Source organism: Bactrocera neohumeralis, chromosome 3 (assembly GCF_024586455.1).
Source record: "Bactrocera neohumeralis isolate Rockhampton chromosome 3, APGP_CSIRO_Bneo_wtdbg2-racon-allhic-juicebox.fasta_v2, whole genome shotgun sequence".
In the NCBI taxonomy this organism is placed as follows: Eukaryota; Metazoa; Arthropoda; class Insecta; order Diptera; family Tephritidae; genus Bactrocera; species Bactrocera neohumeralis.
In genome coordinates this window covers 31139011-31155592 of record NC_065920.1, presented here as the reverse complement: position 1 = coordinate 31155592, position 16582 = coordinate 31139011, and the positions used below count along the sequence as shown (strand labels likewise).

The 16582-nt window shown below is 35.8% G+C and overlaps 1 protein-coding gene across 2 annotated transcripts in view; it reads right to left on the bottom strand.

The window, feature by feature from the left end:
• Nucleotides 1-16582, bottom strand: part of LOC126753112 (insulin-like growth factor-binding protein complex acid labile subunit) — a 241287-nt gene that overhangs the window by 32455 nt on the left and 192250 nt on the right. For both annotated transcript variants that reach the window (XM_050464287.1, XM_050464286.1), the window contains exons 5-6: nt 16123-16320; nt 5176-5303 (exon numbers count right to left, since the gene is read on the bottom strand). In XM_050464287.1, the coding sequence (XP_050320244.1) occupies nt 5176-5303; nt 16123-16320 (326 nt within the window). The remainder of the gene's footprint in view (nt 1-5175; nt 5304-16122; nt 16321-16582) is intronic.

The following is a 16582-nucleotide window of genomic DNA, read 5'->3' as shown; positions in this document are numbered from 1 at the left end:
AAACAAAAATTTCAACAGCCGAAATTAAGAATTAGATTAAAGTTTATAATTATTAAATGTTACTTGTTAAGAGTAGATAAAATAATTTTTTTAATGGTAAAGAGTGAGTCTGTTAGATCAAATGTGCTGGAATGAAAATTGAAATCATGACATATACGGCGGAATGGTTCGTTTAACTCAAAATTTGTTCTAGAAAATTTTAAAAGTAAGGGTCTAAACTGCCTGGTAGGGCAAGCGGGAACGTTAAAATTAATATCAGATAAGAGAGATAGGCTACAGACTGACCCATTCATGAGTTTTACAAGAAATATTATACCAAGCATCTCCCTACGATTAGCGAGTGTCGGGAGATTTATAAGTTTTAAACGGTTAATGTAAGGGGGAAGATTTAAACTGGAATCCCAATGCAAATGATTTAAGGCAAAAAGTAAAAATTGTTTTTGAACGGACTCTAACTTATCCGAATGGACTTGGTAACTAGGGTTCCAAACCACAGAAGCATACTCCAATATAGGCCTCACCAGAGATGTAAAAAGAATTTTTGTGGTAAGCGGATCTCTAAATTCTTTAGACCAACGTTTAACAAAACTAAGAGCGCCTTTAGCTTTAAAAACCGTGGAAGATACGTGAAGATTAAAATTGAGTTTGGGCCCATAGTTACTCCCAGATCAACAAAACTGCATACTTGCTCCAACCTAAAGTTTTGTATTGCGTATGAGGTAGGGTCTACAGTTCTACGTGAAAAGCACATCGTTTTACATTTTTTAAGGTTCAATGGCATGTCATTTCTATCACACCAAGAAACTAGGTTGTTTTAGTCTGTTTGCAACTGACATCTTTCACTGTTTGAAGTATATGTTTTAAAAAGTTTTACATCGTCAGCATATAATAAAACTTTTGAAAACTTAACAACAGATGATATGTCGTTAATAAATAACAAGAACAGAATTGGACCAAGATGGCTACCTTGAGGAACGCCTGAAGGAACATTGATTATGTCAGAAAAAGTATCTTTAAATATGACTTGTTGAATTCTATTACTAAGATAAGAAGCAACCCGTTTTAGAAATATTGGTTGAAAACCAAGAAGATCAAGTTTATTCAAAAGAATTGAATGGTTTACTTTATCAAAAGCTTTACTAAAATCTGTATATATAACATCAGTATTCTTATTCTCCCTAAAGCCCGTTGATACATGTGATACAAATTCAAGCAAATTAGTTATGGTAGATTTCCCTTTACGAAAACCGTGCTGAGAACAAGAAATTAGTGGAGAGATCCGGAAGGTAATGTCGTCTGTTATAATTGCTTCAAAAAGTTTAGGTATTGCAGACAACTTTTCAATAGTTTTCAATAGATGACCTAAATCCACTCTTATGTAAAGGAATTATAAATGACTTTTTCCATATGGTTGGAAATAAGCCTTGCTTGAGAGATGAGTTAAATAGTTTTGTTAGGGGTTGGTATATATATTTGGCACATTTCTTAAGAAAGCATGAGGGAATCATATCTGGGCCTTAATTGTATGATTGTTCTAACATATTTAACTGATTTAATAACATAAACAACTTTTCTTTTTGGATACGCCTGTCAAGACGTTTCTTGCAAATTTAATACTTGCTAAAATAAGATAATCAGGGAAGATAGGGATAGCAGTTGCTTCGTCAGGAATAGCTGCAACTCTTCTAAAGGATGAAAAAACAGCTCATTTATCTTTTAAAAATGGGCCAACTTAGCCATAAAGCACATATAAAGGCCGTGACAGAAATCATTAAAAGAGCTTAGAAACTCTTTTGATCTCATGGGCGGGATCTTTTGTATTTGCTGGAGATTTCTGACAAACTCTTCCTGTCATTAACAGAGGTATGTGAGCAGATGTCATCAAAGCATGCTTAATATCGCTGCACTTATGGACTTCGAGTGAAAATATAAAATAACGGACGAATATGAGAGCTCATCTTCATGGAATCACTGATGGTGATTTTCCACTGCGACTGTTTAAACTTGGGACAGGAATTTTCCACACTCCAAATTTAAGGTGCAATTGTAATATTCTTATGGATGAGTCCATAGTTTAGAAATTTTAATAGATGCAATATGCCCTGATATCGAAAATTTGCACGAAAAGGAATTTTATTGGTTGTGTTCTAGGGCAATAGTGTCACCCAGGAATGATAGTGTTAACGAAATAAACAATTTAATTATTCTAAAAGTTTCCGGAAAAATAAAAAACACAATTCGATATACACCGTGACTAATATCGAAGATGCAGTCCACAATCCCCAGGAGTTTCTAAATTCATTAAACCCTTCTGGACTGCCACCACAATTGGTTTTAAAAATTGGAATTCCAATTATGATTTTGATGAAATTAAGCCCTCCAAGCATGTGCAATGGGACAAGGCTGAATATGAAGGAATTGAAGGACAATTTTATTGTAGCAGCCATTATCGCCGGCCCAACAGCTGGTCAAGTAGCTCATATACTGAGGATTACGACATGATCGCAAGTGATCTGCCAATCCCATTTGAACGGCTTCAATTTCCAGTGAAAACATCTTTTGCTCTAACTACAAACAAGTCCCAAGCCAAACTTTCGAATTAGTATGGATTGACCTACTCATGGCCAACTGTATGTTGGTCTATCGCAGGTCGGAGGTCCTGAAAATCAATTTATATTGCTGCCACAAAATAAATTAACATCAAATATCGTTTACAGGGAAGCTCTGACTCAATAAATTATTTTTCAAGAGCAGAGAAAATAAAATATATAGTAAAGATATTTTTACAAAAATTAAAAAAAAAAAAATAATAATAATACCTAAAAATATACTTTTATGTTCGATTTTCCTTAATTTAACTAAGTTTTTAATGACCCCACGCAAAAACTAGAAAGTATGTGTGGGAGTGTGTGTACAAAATTATAGCTTTTGAAATGATTTTTTAATACCCGTGTGAAGCCGGTGCGGGCTGCTAGTACTATATATAAATGACGACCGTTATCAGCTGAGTCGATTAAGCCGTATCCGGTTGTCTGTCTGCCAGTCTGTCTGTCTATCTGATTATTCACAAACTAGTCCCTCAGGTTTTGGTCGTCATCAGAAGGGGGGTCTCTCATTCGAGGCTGTTTTGTCCTTTTCATTGGGGGTATTTTTTTCCTCACGGGTCTCAAAACAAGCGCACAACCCTGGAGAGCGATGTTTTTTTTTTTGGCTACCCAGAGATATGTAAAAGAGTCGTTTCTGGCCACTTCCAAGTAAATGACGCTCAGGGAACTTTCCTCACTTGCGTGAACTTCTATATATGGCTCCATCCTCCAGACAAAAAATGAGAGAGATCGAAATGTGTTAGAACGAAGAGCTGGACAGCTGGCTGACAGGGGTAATGCTCGAAAATTTTACAAAAAGATACTGGGACTAACAAAAGGTTTCAAGACCGGAGCATACTCTTGTAGAGCCCCCAGAAGTGATCAAGTGGATGATGCCCAGAGCATATTTTCGCAGACGACTAAAATCCGCTGAAGTGTGTGGTCATTATATATATTTTATAAGCAGTAACCTAAATTAACTTCCAAAAATAATTAAATGTTTTCTGTGCTCTCGTTTAAAGAGCTTCGAATTTTCAATTGAGTCGAAAGTGAAACCGAATGTGTGAGTACTGCAGCTTCGACCAAATGTATACTACATTTCTGCACTCTTTAGTCTATGCTTAGAAAACTATTTACTTGTTAACGGAAAGACGAATTTTCGCTTTTTGTTAAGCTATAATTTGTGACCACAATTTATGTTTCCTGTACACTCTCTTGACTTTCAAGATTTCACACTAAATTCTCGAAATAGGTGGCTCATAAATTTTCGTTTAGTTTCCTTCGCTATGTGTTCATTCATCAAACACTCTATCCTTATTAATCCATAGTAATCGCTAATAAATATCTTTCGAAATATAAATGCGGGACCGTTGTAAAATATTGTAAGCGGAAGCTTTGCCATCGAAGACAAATTAAAAAAACAAGACGAGGCATGCAATTTTCGCATTCGCTATTTATTTTACGAGCACGGTCCACTAGAAAATCTTGGAGGAGTGCAAGCATGCACATACTAAGTGTTTACGCTGACCCGCGCACAATGCGATGGTGAAATAGGACCCTGTAGGGAGGGAAAATGAATGGAAATTTGGTACATTAGGGTACACAACAGGGAGATTTTTTTTTAATCTTTTGATGTAACTAAATACACCCATAACTTGATCTGATACAGAATTATTAGAATCTAACAGGCCCGAAACCTTGAATAATAAGTTGTTTCATTGAGAGCTCCAAATGGTTTTAACAAAACGATTAAACGAGATAGGAAGATTGTAAAAGTCTTACGATGATGCATCAAATTTGGCCCAGAATCGCTACACTTCTACCACCAGCGGAACAAAGGGTCCTGTTTAAACCTATATATTCGTATAAATATCCAAAAAAAAAGTAAAGTTTTGTAAATGTTTCCTGCCGAGATACAGCTGACCCGTAAGACTAAGGCTGAACGCACGGCTAAGAGCAGCTGCATGTAGAATGCTGAGTACCGTTAACTAGATGCAGAGCGAAGAAGCATAATGTGTATATTGCAATGTGCAATACAACAGCAATAAAAAACGGCAAAAGCAAACACAAAACGCATGAGCGAGGAAATAAAACAAAATAACACGTAAAATTTATTACCGCCCACGTTCGGGTGATAAAAACTCGGCGAATAAGACGGCAGAGAGGAGCATTATTGGCAGTTTAAACAAAATGAAAGTAAATACGAGCTTAAAGCCCGGCGAGCGACGAAGCTGCAATGGCTTTCCGTTGCTAGGGCCCGATTGAATCCATATAAAACATACATACTATATGTACAAACGTACATATATTCACAGTCAACTCATCAGCCGAGCGCCTTGGCGGTGCAATGCGATAATTACATTAAGTTGGTATTTACGCGTTTTCCACCCGCATTCTGATGAATTTTAAAATGAATGCTCAAGGCGTCTCTCAAAAAGTGGCAGCGAGAAAAAGAACTGAAGGCAATCACTGTGAGGCGCAAATTAAACATTAAACGGTTGGTTTGCTTGGGCAGCTGATTGACTTTCTCTTAACGACATATTTTGCCTTTTCAAGGTTGTTAAATTGTTTGTTGTTGTTGCATACTTACGGTTAAATGACCAAACGTTGTACTGGATATGTTTAGTATCTTATTCTTGGACAAGTCCAACTCATGTAAATTATCCTGTCCTCGGAAGTTATTTCGATTTACATTCGTGATGTTGTTTCTTGATAAATCTGTAGAAAAATTTAGAAAGAGTTTTTGCTAATTAAAACTAATATACATTTTTGCTTTCAATACTTAAGCTATGTGCACTGCAATACTTTGTGTATAACTTTAGTGGTAATATTTTTAAACCGACATTTTATATGCCGGACATTGAAATTCTGAAGACAAGTTTTTTTACAACAAGACAAGTTATTTTCGCAAAACTTGGCAGACCCTGTATCAGAATGCTTTAGGGTTTTTGAAACCGTCGACAAAATTGTGGGGAGTAACGACGTTGTCTTTGGCATTGCGAAAAAAACTTGAGATCTCACTTGAGAACCTTTTACTCATAAATAAACACTTCTTCACTTCTAATGCGACATAGTAGGGTTCCTAATACAATTTTAACATTTATTGATTTTATACCCTGAACAGTGTATATTAAGTTTGTTACGAAGTTTGTAACACCCAGAAGAAAACGTCGGAGACCCTATAAAGTATATACATAAATGATTCGTATGTTGAGCTGAGTCGATTTAACCATGTCCGTCTGTCTGTCTGTCCGTCCGTCCGTCTGTATGTATACGAACTAGTCCCTCAGTTTTTAAGATATCGTTTCGAAATTTTGCAAACGTCATTTTCTCTTCAAGAAGCTGCTCATTTGTCGGAATGGCCGATAACGGACCACTATAACATATAGCTGCCATACCAACTGAACAATCGGTAAAAAAGTTCTTGTATGGAAAACTTTCGCATTTGACAATGTATCTTCACCAAATTTGGTACAGATTATTTTCTAAGGCAACAATGTAATCTCCGAAGAAATTGTTCAGATCGGTTAACTATAGCATATAGCTACCATACAAACTGAACAATCGGTAAAAAGTTCTTGTATGGAAAACTTTCGCATTTGACAATGTATCTTCACCAAATTTGACATGGATTACTGCTTAAGGTAACAATATAATCTCCGAAAAATTTGTTCAGATCGGATTACTACAACATATAGCTTCTATATAAACTGAACACATAGTTACTAAAAGAAATGCACCTGTGAAAATTAGATTATATTATTTTTGTTATACTCGTAACTAGCTGTACATGATTTGCTAAGCATTAAAGAGCAGCCTAAAATATTTTATTTTTTCATTAAACGAGATATGTGCAAGAATTTTTGGCGCGGGATTCAGCTCGGTCTGTGATATGTTTGATTGATACATTCTCTGCGGCTTATCCTCCAAGTTTTCCAACATAGAATAATTAGTAGCTGGAAAAATAAGGAAACAACGCGATATACAGGGAATACTATAGGGCCTCACTGTACATTCCTCTTTTGGATACAATTGGCAAAGATTTGAAGACGTGCTTTTCTAGGGAAGTATTGAGTGGATTTCAATTGAAAAAGTATGTGCTTTGGAAACGAAAGAAATTGAAAATCTTTTTGACAACTCGATAGATAGATTCAAAGGCCTTTTAGATAATGACAACGTCGTGCGACGTTTGAAGCTCAAGAGTGATCTTGATCACTGGCAGTGCCATTGGGGACAAAAGCAAAAACCAAAATACAACGAGTTACCGACTACTATATTGGAATCGTTAAAGAACTGCGATGTTGACCTATACCCCATAATGCATAGTTTTCATCACATATTCTGCATACCTTCTGCGACGAATGTGAGCTCTGAACAGTCTTTTTCGACATTTCGCCGCATGAAAACGTGGCTGAGGACGAACATTCTTCAAGATAGTTTGATCAGTCTAGCGTTGCTGCACACAAATCATGACATTGAAGCCACTGCAGAAGAAGTTCCCGAAAGATTCTCAAAACTTGGTTTGCATCATTTTGTGTTTTGAGTATTACACATTGCAACAAAATATGTCATGTCTACGATTTATAATGTGTTTTTTCAATGTAGTGGGGTTTCTGGATCCGCCTCTGCTAAAGCATATATGTAGCTGTCATAGAAGATGGGAAATAATTTAGTTATTGCACAGCGACCTATGTTCTATTGTGCCTTCTCCTATATCACAGATGGTCACAAAGGTCCATCAATCTGAACAATTCCAGGAACTTGCTGGGCGCGATGGAGGTGATGTAATTCCTGTCCACGTATATAGATCCAAGGGCCTTGAGCCTTGCAGTTTGTGCAAGAGTTTCTTGTACAGGCAGTTCATTGCCGGCTACCCCTCTATGCCCCGGGACCCCGATCAGGTGTACACGGTTGCAAACTGATAAGCGATTCAGCCTTCCTATATACTCCTCTACTAATAGCGAATTGACTTCATAAGCTGAATCTGCTGAATTGCTTTTAGGCCACGCTTGTTGCGATAGTTGCGTTGGAGATTGATTTCTGCATACTGACTTCTAGCAAAGAACTTTCTAGAACTTCTGCTTGAAAGATGCTCAGAAAACCTCCCGTTGGTATATACCCTGTAATGCCTGTGTTTTTGAGTCGAGCCTATAGTGTACAACTGGATAGTGCTGCCCTTCAGCAGTAGGTCGAGCGTGGAATCACTTCATTCCGTCTTACTGCCGAGAGTAACTTTAAACTTCTTAGAAGAAAGGCCAGTGTTATGGCTTACTCTAGGACCTTCATTTGTTGAGACAGCATTATCTTCCCTTTACCAAACCCTCTGCTGCATGGAGCATGGTATGCGTCGTTGCCTGTTAGATCACTAGATGCAGCGGTGGTGTGACCTCCATAATAGCTTCAAGTACTGCAGTTGGGCACGTGCAGCCACACAAACTAGCCGATCAAATTCAAGTTCTTGAAAGAATCGTTTGTATTTGTAAAGTGTATTTTAGCTTCGCTGCAACCGAAGTTAACATTTTTCTTGTTTTGGATAAAACCAATCCACGTCTCCTTATAACATTTGCAAAGGTCAGCTAACGGTTTTTGTCATTTGGCACTGCCATTCGCTTTAAAAATCAAAGTCGGTGCATTCATCACGAAACTGCAGCAATTTAAATTTAATATCTCCATTTTTAACTGGCAAAAAAGACAAAATGTCATCAGTGGATAAATTCGCAGGCCGCAGTAAAAAGCGCAATGAAACTGTAAAAATAAAACCGCTAAAGAGACAAGGAAAACACCGTTGTTTTTAGCATAAAAATCGCGAATGCAGAAAAAAGAAGATAAATAAAAGATTATATGGCCGAAAGTGCGCATCGCTTTTACAGTTATTGTACGCATTTAATGGAATTCAAAATGATTGCCTTTGTCTGTGTCAGCAAAAGTGAAAATTCAGCAGCTGAGCAGTGTAAAAAATGGATTTGTATATCCTGCTCGTTCCCACACACCGCCAGCACTCTTACCGCTATGCTCCGTGTACAGATTTGTTGCTGGGGGCGTTGCAGTCACATGTGGATAAGTTTTAAACAAATAAAAGGTTTGTGTCATTCACCATTTGTACGTCGCGTACGGCGACGAGGCAACGTGGCGTATGAGCAACATGCAATGCACTGTTTGCCAGTATCTGTATATACATATGTACATATATTGTGGAGAATGGCGCAATAATCTTCAATTCTATGCAGCGAAAAAAGAGTTGAGAAAAAGTCATGAAGCCAAAAGTCAAATTAGTAATGAAATAAGCGACTTTCTATGTTTTAGAAAGTGAAATTTGTCAGTTTGTATACTTCAACCGTTATGAAAGCGAACGTAAAATGTGTACAATATGTGAGTTTGCTAGAAACTTAAAAATAGTGACACGTTCAAAACATACTTTTATTTGTCTAATTTATTTTTCTCTTATAAAATTGGAATTGACTGCTTATTGATCAGTTGATGGATAAACGATGTCGGAAAATTGTTTAAATTCTTATAAATATTAGGTTGTCAAAAAAGTCTTGCGGTATTTTCGCTAGTTGGCGCTGAAAGCGCGTAGTTCTAGTTTTATTCGTCGCATAGGCTCATGCTATACCTTTTTGGAAAGCTAATTTCACCCGCTAACACGTGTTTGATTGATTGTCGTTTCTTTTAAGTCGTTCGTGAGTTATAGCGTCGCAAACATGGAGCAAAATAAAGAGAAAATACGGCATATTTTACAGTACTACTACGATAAAGGCAAAAAAGCATCTCAAGCCGCCAATAAAATTTGTGCAGTTTATGGACCCGATACAGTTTCCATTTCCATCGCAGCACGATGGTTTCAACGTTTTCGTTCTGGTGTAGAGATGGTCGAAGATGCGCCACGCTCCGGAAGGCCTGTCGTCGAAAATTGCGATAAAATCGCTGAATTGGTCGAAAGAGACCGGCATAGTAGCAGCCGTAGCATCGGTCAAGAGCTGGGCATGAGTCATCAAAAATTCATTTCAATTTCAATAAAAAAGAATTGAATAAAAATACCGCAAGACTTTTTTGCGATTACAAATTTGTTTTTCATAATCTTTTCGAAGTTTACCTAAGCAAAAGCTGCGAATTATAGCGGCATAAATTGGTCGATTGGTCATTTAATTAATCGTTCAAAATGGTGAGCTTAATCGTACAAAAGACAGCCATTGTTTAGCGAAAGCTCTGATAAATATCGACATATTGAATACTAAGGGTTACCATTGTTAGAGTCGACTTGCTAATTGATAAGTCGTGTCAGTAGAAATCATATTGACAGAACTTGCATACCAATTGCGTGTCTTCGCCCAGTTGTTTGCTTATTTTTAGTGCGCTGCTCTCTTGTCAAAAAAATTTACATGTCGAAATCACAACCAAACAAAAAAAAAATTGTAAAAGAACGTACAATATTTCACCGAAGCTTCACAAAACAAGAACATGTTATATGCTATATGCTATAGTGATGGAATCTGAATAATTTATTTGCAGATTGTACCGCTGCTTTGGACAATAATCCATGCTAAATTTCGTAATGATGTTTCGTCAAATAAAAAAGTTGTCCATTCCAGAACTTGATATATCCAATATGTTATAGTTATCAAATAAATACGTTTTCGCCAAATGAGAAGCTTCTTTGGGTGAAAAAGAAAGTATGCAAAATTTCAAATCGTTAAATAACTGAGGAACTAGTTTAGCTACATCGATTCAGGTTGTCATGCTGATCTTTTATATATACATTTATATATTTTAAAGTGTCTCAGATATTTTTTCTAGATCTAATATTATTATATGGTTTGAAAGAGCTCTATGTATATCTTATTTCCTCTTCACAACTATAAACCAGAAGTTTTCAAATAGAAAAGTCTACAGTTGAGGAAAATTATTAGTAATATTCCAAGAACATCAAGAGGCGAAACCATGGAATATCCTGAATAGGTGGTAAAGGCTTTCTTTCTTTGAGTCAAATACACTTCATTCTTTGCACTGGTTAACTGGACAATTCAATGAAATTTGTACAGAATAATGAAATGGAAATGAAATCCATCATTATATTAAAAAGGTTCTGTGTTGTTCGAATTATTTTACTCCTGTTGGATGAAACTATATATGTAAAAAATATGTATTGAAAAATGTTATAAAGTAGTTTTAATGAAATTAACCACTAAACTGATTCATCCAGTCTTTGCTATATCTATCTATTTAGTCGAATTATGATTTCCAAAGCTCCGATTGTCACAAAAAGTTTACGTTCCATTGATTTGAAAAAGCGGCACAACATTCTCTAGCCTCTCAAAGCATTTCGAATAAATCATCTGTACACGTACATGAATACACCGAAATAAAACAAAGTAAAAATTAGCAAAAAAAAAAAAAATGAACATAGAATAGTTGACATCAAATTGAGTCTCTTAAAAATAGTTCCAAGAACTTGTTGCAAACGATTTCCCTTTTGGAAACAAGGCTTCCATGAAAACACAATATTTCATAGCTAACCACTACGTATAAGAAGATGCTACCATCACATACAGCTGTTGACAGCTAATTGGAAATGCTACATAGTTTGAAGTAAATGATCTTATTTTCCAATAAATCACTTAATTTTACTTTTATTATTTTATTAAAACTTACGTTAAACTTAAACTCTGTTACTAAAAATTTTAATTAAAAATCATTTTTTGTTTTGAAGATTTTAACAAAAATGTGTAGAATCAACGATTTGAATGCGACAGCTGATTAGAAACCAAAATATTTTATAAGCAAAAAATACTGTTATTAAAAAAATTGCTTACTTTCAGGTAGTATTTTGTTACTTAACCCTTTTACTGCAATACTGCTTCACATCGATTGCGAATTGACGTTTGAAGGCTCTGACAGCGCACCAGTAGTGTTGCTTGTCATGCGGTCCTAATTTCATCAAAAATGACATCCATATTTGTGATATTTTTGGTACCTACATCTTTTTAGACATCAACCCAGATGTGTTTTCTTCAGGCCACTCCAAACCATTTATGGAATTTTCAACAAAAAACTTTTGTGTCAACTTTCCCGTATGCTTTGGATTGTTATTTTGTTCGAATTTCCATATAACAGGCAAATTCCTCCTTAGTCCATGGCAGAATGACATTTTTTAGAATGTCGACGTATTTCTCCCTTTTTAAAATTACATAAATCGTTAATGGTTGATCCTCCACCATTATTCACTGCGCTTGAAACATAGTGAGGATCAAATTCTTGATAGATTGGTTGACGAACATACCTTCGACCATCAGGATCTATGCGATTAACTTTGATTACATCGATCCAAACAACATATTGTCATTGATTTGTTGTCCACAATCAATAAGAGTTGGAGTAGTCTACGCGTTGTTTACTTTGAATTTTAGTCAGAAGTGGTTTCCTGCGTGCTGCTCCGCCGTGTAGCCCAAATTCGAACAAACGCCGGGAAATTGTTTTCTTGAATATTTGTATTCGTCTTCAGTTTTATGTAGAATGTCAGTGGAACTCTTTTTTGGGTCTCTTCGGGCGATGGTAGTAATTCAGCGGTCTATTTCTGTTGAAGCTTTTAAGGGGTTTTCTTTGCGTGTAACATTGGAAATAGTTTTAGAATTCTGTAAACTTTTGAAGACGTTGAAAACAATTTTTTTGACCTGATTCAAAATTTCTTTGTACGTCTTTCCAGACTGACGAAGGTCAAAAATGTAACCAAGTAGGGCAGGTGTACAGCTGCAGCTTTTTCCCATTAAAAAACTTGAATATACTTTAAACCACATCTTTGAAACACATCCTTACCAGAAATCAATAATATTATTAATAAAACTTAATACCTTGAGGAATTTTAATTCTTTAAACAACTTTGTCTAATTAGCTGTCGCACTTAATTCACCTTCTATAACTTCAACTCTGAAACTATAAAACTGAGCGAATTTAATAGTACATAGAGTAACACAAACAATGTTTTTTTAGAATATAAATAACGGTATACCAAAATATTTAATCATTATACTCATCAGCACCTTATAAAAAGGGAGCGTTTCTAATTAGCAGTCAACAGCTGTATATTGAAAATGAAAATCGGTGTTCGCAGACAGGGTTTCTCTCTGAAATTTTGTAAATATAAATTAGACAAATTCAAAAAGAAAAAATATTGTTTTTTTCTCGATCGATATTAAAATACCATATCTCACTAAAATAAATATACCACTAAAACTACAGTAGCCAAATTCGAATAAGCCGATTCTTCTACCAACTTTTATCGACATATCCCATTTAACACTATTTTAAATTCCTTCTGGATAAAAGTTTGCAATAATTATTCGTTTAAAGTAAGCCACTTTATGACCAAAAGTTTTCCAAGTCTAATCAAAACTGGTTAAGCCCCAAGGTACCTAATATGTGGAACCCAGTAGCTATACTTATGACCAGGGTGACCCATTTTATGATTTTACTTAATATTGCTTATGCTGCATATTTTTGTATTTGTTCATTTTAAGGTCTTATTTTTACCTTTTATTCCTTTTTTTACCATTTTTCACAACACTGTTTCTGTTAAATATTCATGTTGTCTCTTTTACACCTTTATATTTTACTAAGCAAACACCACCGACAATGCTATCATTATGCCCCTCCCTTGCTGTTTCAGCCTTTATTGCATTGTGCTTATGCTTAGAAAATTTTATAGTACGTTGTCAAACCTGTTAAGTGGTTGAAATGCCGAAAGTAAAAGAATGGAAGCAATCTTTTTTAAAAAGAGTCACGGAGCAGTATAGAGGCATCTTACGCTGCGATGAAAGTGTACTTTTTTGTTTGTACTGCAACACAACGATTACCGCTGGACGGATGTTCAACGTCACACAACATTTCAGTTCAACAAAACATGTGGCTGCGGCAAAAAGGCGCGCCACCAACTCTATACATGAACAAACATTATTGACACAATATAAAGAGCAGGAATCAAATCCATTTGGCATGGATCTCTGCAAAACGTTTATGCAAGCTAATATTCCATTGAAAAAAATGCGTGATCCCAGCGTGGTAAATTTTTTAGAAAAATATACTGAAAACAGCGTGCCATCAGAGACAACAATGCGTAGATACGTTCCAAAATTATACTACGAATGTATGGAAGATTTAAAAAAAAGGTGGAAAATAAATATATTTGGGTGTCTTTAGACGAAACGACAGACGTCGAGCAACGTTATATTGCCAATTTTGTGTTTGGAGTTCTTGAAGAAGAAGAAGAAAAAGACAAGTGTTACCTTTTAAATGTAGCCGAGCTGGATTCGGCAAACGCAAGTAATGTGGCTGCATTCTTTAATGACAGCATGTAATTATTATGGCCAGAAGGCATACAATATTCGAAAGTCTTACTTTTCGTAACAGACTCAGCAGCCTATATGCCAAAAATGATGCATGTAACATGTTTTGCGCATGCATTGCACAGACTTGCTGAGTTTTTCCGTTGTCAATTCAACAAAGTAAATACGCTTATTGCAAGCAACAAATCTGTGTTTTTAAAGGTAAGGTTTTACTGTACTCACAAGGCAAACATTTATTTAACAAATTTTTTAGGCACCCTCGCGTAAAACAAACTTTTGGAAATGTTCTCAGATTTACCATTTCTCAAATGATAAATATTTAAATAAATTTAAAGCAATTATGCTGCGTAACCCAGATTACAAAGTACTTGTGGACATAAATAATGTTCTTTTCGAAAATAAACAAGTAACAAGTTTAATTGCTAAGTTCTCTCCAAATGAAATAACTAAATTTAAATATTGTCCAACCACATCTTGTGACGTGGAATGATCTTTTTCAATTTATGGAGATATATTATCTGAATACGGACGTAATTTTAAGTTGGAAAGCCTAAAAATGCACATGGTAGTGCATTGCAATAAATAGGACAAAGGAAAATATACTTTTATTATTTTTCTTAATTAAAGTAGTAAAATTTGAATATTTATCAATAAAATTCACAAAAAGAATTGAAATACAATACATTTTTTTATCATCATATTTTACCTTTTTAAGAGCATATTTTTAACTTTTTTGAAACTTTTTTAAGCGCTTAAAATCGATTTTTTAGAGCTTAAAATGGGTCACCCTACTTATGACGGAAAATATCGGTCAACATCCCATACATTCCATACAATTAAAAGTCTTCTCTTGATAATAGCCTCTCTCTCGAAAAAAGTGGCCTGAATCGATGCAATACTTCCTTGGGCCCCCATATACGTTACATAAATATTTTCAAACTTCCGGATGACTTTATACCGCGTACATCGGCCAATATGTGAGTTATCTCTGCCAGTTGCAAAAGTAAAAAATGTTCGGTTGCACCCAAATGCAACCCTTCCATACTTGTGAACTTGAAATTTGTAGTTTTAGTTTGGTCATAAACATTTCTTTTTTACAAAAATTTCATCGCGATGATAATAAATCCTGTCCGTACTTCTGAATATTTTGTTAAACCGTGATCAGTCTGAAATCTGATAAGTTATCACCTAGCAAACTAAAGATATAGTCAAAGCGGACACATTTTTCATAAAAAAGATGAATTTAAAGATCTTAAATTTAACTAATATCACAAAGGCTCTCTGCTGCAAATCGCAATGACTGGAGGATTAAACTCGCAGAGTAATCAGCAGTAGCAAGAATATACTGTAAAACCTTTCTTATTAACACCGTAATCTTTGCGCGATTATTGCCCCACAATCTTAAAAACAAAATGAAATACGATTTACGCGTGCAAGCACATCCTTTGAGTTCCGTTATTCACTTTTCGTTCTTATTTCCCTTCTTAGGCTATTAAGCTGGCTGGATGCCTTTACGTTGAGAGAGCAACTCGTTAATTTTACGATATTAAATGTGATTGCAAAACGCCTTTGGTGTGAATTCAATAAGCCACCTCAGTGCTGACCCAACAGCCCCTCCCCCCTTACTACATACATACAGTCATGGTGCTGGAGTTTACTTTAAAAAATCTCACTTTTTCGGCTGTATTCGGCGCATTGATTGTCCTTCATTTTATGATTATTTTATGCAATCTTCTTATTTCACTCATTCGCATTTTTCGAGTCCACTCTGTGGGCCCTGCGCAGGTTTATTTGTCGGCTTGTAAAAATTGAATCCTTGTAATCGCTGTCACTACATAAAGTTCATACGCTGTGTCCTTTGCTGTGGTGGCCGATTTTACGAGCACACTATGTGTTTGTATGAGCGCATGTGTGTGTTTGGCCATTTGCGTTTCCACTTACATAACTGCTGTAAGCTGCTGTTGTTTTGTTGTTGCATTCATTGTAAATTGATTTTGTTTTCATTCTTGGTATTTTTGATTGATTGTTGGCATTGTGCACGTAAAACCCCGAGTTCTTACTTACGGATTTTATTTAAGTTTTTACAATCATGATACGAGCATTTCGCACATTCACAGTTATTTCGGCATAATCCGCCGGTTTGTTTTATTTTATAGATCTTTCCAAGTTTTAAAGACATTTTTATTATGTTCGGTACTCACCCAGTATGCGCAGCTTGACTAAACCAAAGAAGCATTCGGAGCCCATCGAGGGGATTTGCGAGTCGGTGATGCGCAGCACCTCGAGATGCGAGAAATTCCGAAAGTAGTGACCGATGGTGATGGTGTTGCCCGGCCCCTTGATGATAATGACGCGCACATCCTTGGCGATCTGACTCACCGGCATGGCGCTGAGGCCACCTGCAAAAATGAAAGGCCACAAAATATGAGTGAGTTGTTGTAAATTGAGGATTTTTTGTTATTGCAAATTGATTTATTATAACCCATAACTGTGGGTGTATGCTTGTGTTGTATATAAAGCGGATAAAAATCCTTTGCTAATGAATGGAGGTGTGCGGCAGGTCATTTGTAATTTTACGATTTGGCAATAAGCGCAAATTCGGTATTAGTTGAGAATTTACGAGTTCGAAAGGTAGCAGGTGATTGTAGGTTAAGGGGCTTA